This window comes from Mesitornis unicolor, unplaced genomic scaffold (assembly GCF_000695765.1).
Source record: "Mesitornis unicolor isolate BGI_N332 unplaced genomic scaffold, ASM69576v1 scaffold3970, whole genome shotgun sequence".
Taxonomy (NCBI): domain Eukaryota; kingdom Metazoa; phylum Chordata; class Aves; order Mesitornithiformes; family Mesitornithidae; genus Mesitornis; species Mesitornis unicolor.
Window position 1 is genome coordinate 1 of NW_010157414.1, and position 4,109 is coordinate 4,109.

The following is a 4,109-nucleotide window of genomic DNA, read 5'->3' on the forward strand; positions in this document are numbered from 1 at the left end:
ACATCATTATATATAATTGATGATGATGATGCTCGCAGCGCTGCTGTCCCAAGCCACCCTAAGGGTTTTTCTGTCTCCTCCCCAGCCATTTTCCACATTGCCACTCTGATGCCCACCAAGGATTTGGATAAATACCGCTGCGACAAGAAGAGGCACCTGGGGAATGACTTTGTTTCCATCGTTTACAATGATTCTGGGGAAGACTTTAAACTGGGGACAATAAAGGTAAAGGATTTTCCTTGTGGGTGTGCTCTGGAACAGCCTCGTGGGTGTTTTGTAAAGCCTTGATCTGACGTGTGTCAGCAAACGGTGTTGAGATCACCAGTGGGGGTTGTTTGCCTTGGACTCACGTGTGTCAGTGTAAGGCATTCACAAGAATCTCCACGGCTGGAAGTAAACCATATCTGACTGTTTAATTGTCTCTCGTCAGGGCCAGTTCAATTTTGTGCACGTTATCATCACGCCACTGGACTACGACTGTAACCTGGTGACGCTGCAGTGTCGGAAAGGTAGGAGGCCCTGCGGCCTTTGCTGCGTCGCTGGTGCAGTAACTGCCTTCACCTGGCAGTGTCGTTGTGTTTCATAAGTGAAGATTTCCAGAAGCTCCTGCAGCCCATTTGCTGCTGGTTGTGCGTGGATACGTCCAGTTCCTGTCTCTTCCACGAGATAAGAGGCATCTTCCCATGGTACCACTCGTGGTATCCACAAGGCAGCAGGGTAGAGCAGGTCCCTGCAGTGATGGCTTGGGAATACTGGAGGAGATCTCCCCAAACCCTTATGGAGCAGCCAGTGGCTGGGGGCGGGGGGGGGGGGGAACCCTTTGGGGACCAGCCAGTGGCTGCGGCTGGGGCTGTAGAGCTTGGTGGGAGCTTCTGGTCCAGCTCCTTCGGTTTATATTGCACGTCCATTTAGTCACTGGCAGCTTTTGGCTTGTTCTTAACTGAATGTTTCTCCTCTTCCTTCAAAACGCAGACATGGAGGGTCTGGTGGACACGAGCGTCGCTAAGATCATCTCGGATAAGAACCTGCCCTTCGTCGCCCGTCAGATGGCCCTGCACGCCAACGTGAGTGCCCCCGCGTGCCCCCAGCCCCTCTCTGTGCTGCTGCCTTGCTCCATCACCAGCCCCCAGGAACTGAGTGGGGCTCGCTACAGCAAACCAGCTTTCTGCTGGTTATCACAGTTATTTCTGACAGCCTTTGAGTCAGTCCACGCACCAACAGTTACAGCTTAGAGTATTTCAGTCGCTGTCAAACTGTACTGTATTTTAATTGACATAATGACAACAATAACATTAATGTGCCTCTTTTTCTCTGCTCCTCCCCACCCGTCCCAAATCAGATGGCTTCCCAGGTTCACCACAGTCGATCAAACCCTACGGACACCTACCCCTCCAAATGGATCGCCAGGCTGCGGCACATCAAGAGGCTGAGGCACCGGGTAAGGAAGGAACTGGGCTCTGCCTTGAAGAGTCTTATTGCAAATAAAGCACTCAGAATCCGCTGTCTAAACCTGCTGAGTAAGAGGGGGAATATGTGCATGAAGGGGACAACCCAGTGTTGTGGGAGTCAGTGGAGGGACACAGGTCTGGACATGCGAGCGTCTGCACAGCAGCCCTGGTGGCAAGGGGCGTGGGGACCCAATCTGTGCTGGGGTGGTGGGACGAGCGGTGCTGAGCGACCTGTCCTGCCCTGCCCAGGTGAGGGAAGGGAGATTCAGACAGAACGGGGCTCATCTGCTCTCCTTTGGCTTTCAGCTCCGTGAAGAGACCCAGTACCAGAGCCCCGGCCTTCCCCTGCAGATGCACCCCTCTGCTCCCACAAAGCCCCCTCCCCAGGCGTCCCAGGACCCCCCACCCACCTACGAGACCGGGCAGCGGAAGCGGCTCATCTCCTCGGTGGACGACTTCACGGAGTTCGTGTAGACACCAGGGTCGGTGCCTCTGTTTGGGGACGGATGGGGCAGCGACAGCGTTTTACCTGCGAGCCAGGACACGGAGGAGCAGGGCTTGCCAGGCACAGCCCGGCCGTGGATTTGGCACTGAACCACCCCGGGAGGCTCGAAGGTTTCCCTGCCTCTGCTCTCTGAGGAGGACACCGCACCCCCAGCAGATGCTCCAGGACAGGCCCAGCTCTGTGTGCTCGTGGTGGTTTGGTTTGAGCCATTTCAAGGCTTCAGGTTCCTGCAGAGCCTTTCCCAAACTCCTCCCGCAGCAGCGGCAGCAGGCGAGGTGATGCTCTGCACTTCAGCACGGTGGGAAGTGCAGGAACTGTGGGGATTTTGAGGACTTGATCGGGAATGAAATGTGAAGGATGGAAAATGCAGGCGCTGTTGTGGAGCACCCTGGAGCCCCAGTTTCTCTCCAGGCCTCGCCGCCTCTCAGCCCTTCAACTCTCCAGGCTTTTTCCACCACCAGCCCTGATTTAGAGTGAATCTGGGTTCTCAAAAACCTGTTACGGTTTAACCCCGCAAGCAGCTGAACCCCAAACATGCTGCTTAAATCCCCACAGGTCTGTCTGCATTTTGAGAGCCTGACACCAACCCCTCCCTTACGAATAACTTCTCTGCCAGCAGTGACACGGCAGGGAGGAGCAGGATGGCAGCGCTGGGGCCCCAGTCCCTTGTGATGAACCCATGGGGCCGACCGGGAGGATTTGGGCAGAGCTGGCTCCTAGGTTGAGCTGGAGGTGCCTCTTGTCCTCTCAGTGCGCCCAGTAAATCCCTTGGGGAAGGACTGGTGATGGTGCAGTGGGATTACACAGCCCCGCTGGAGGCAAGATCCAGACACGACACGACCAACCCCGGAGAGCCTGGATTCTACTGCGAGTGCTTCACCTCCTGCCTTGCCAACACGTGGGGAATAACTGAGGTGGGTTTTTGGGAGCGATCTTTGCCCCGGCGGTGGAGATGAAGCCAAGTCTGCACCCAGGGCTGAGGGGACAAGTGACAGCACGGGCTTGTGCAGGGCGGTTTGGGAACGCTGTGTACGTTGTGTTTTGAGTGTTGTAAGTCGTAAAGGAAATAAATCGGATATTTGTATGGTCAGGGGGCTTCTGCTGGCCTGGGAACATTCAAACTGGGGGTCACAGAAACAACCAACCCTTCCTCCTTTCCCCTTTCAGTTTTCCCATGCTGTTTCGGTACCCACAGGTCCCACCTCCCAGTGCTGGCTCATCTAAGAAAACGAGGATTAATTGAAGTTACTCGTGCAGGATTAATTACAATCAAAGAAAACGCGGATGGGGTGAGAGAACAGAGGCAGCAGAGCCGGGTCACAGCAGTCACCGTTTATTTGACCTTGTCCTTTTGGTACGAAACATCCCCACAGTTACAAAGTACACAATTTCTGTTTGCAGTGAAACGCAGACCAGACAGCACCAGTCGGCACCTTGCTCACCATTGTCCTCACTTTGGGTTTTTCTTAAAATTAGAAAAAAAAAGCATTTATACAAGTCCCTCCCTCTCCCTCTTAACCATAATGGATCGGGGTTTTTTTTCTTTATTTAAGCAGCTCGATACCATTGCATCTTTGTGAGACCTCAGACAATAAATAAGAAACCATCCCTGGGCGCCTACACACACAGAAATGTACATTCAGGAGATTCATAATTCATGGTGCTTGCTGTGGAGGGGACAACCAGGACGGGCACCTCTGGCTGCAGCGGAGCAGGGGCAGCGCACGGCCCTGGGGGTGTTGGTCCACACCAGTGCGGGGCCGAGCACTGGGGGTGGGTCCTGCCGAGGGCTTGGGCTTTGCGAGAGCCCAGCGTGGGGCACAGAGCTGCTCAGTGCACCTCGGGGCAGGGGAGGAGGAGGGCGGGTGTCTGGGGGCTGCAGCACTTGGTCAGGCACACACCAGATCACACACACACACACCAGATCTCACACACATCAGATCTCACACACATCAAATCTCACACATCAGATCTCACACACCAGATCACACACACATCAAATCTCACACATCAGATCACACACACCAGATCACACACACACACACCAGATCTCACACACACCAGATCTCACACACATCAAATCTCACACATCAGATCTCACACACCAGATCTCACACACATCAAATCTCACACATCAGATCACACACACCAGATCT

At 54.4% G+C, this 4,109-nt stretch overlaps 1 protein-coding gene across 1 annotated transcript; it reads left to right on the plus strand.

Annotated features, from left to right (window-relative positions):
- Positions 1–85: 85 nt before the first annotated feature.
- Positions 86–1,922, plus strand: LOC104537074 (tuberin-like; the record flags this gene model as incomplete). The annotated part of the gene is made up of 5 exons (XM_010179857.1): positions 86–225; positions 431–509; positions 973–1,064; positions 1,340–1,438; positions 1,755–1,922. Coding segments are annotated over 5 exons (578 nt in total), but the record flags the coding sequence as incomplete, so codon positions are not given.
- Positions 1,923–4,109: the final 2,187 nt, after the last annotated feature.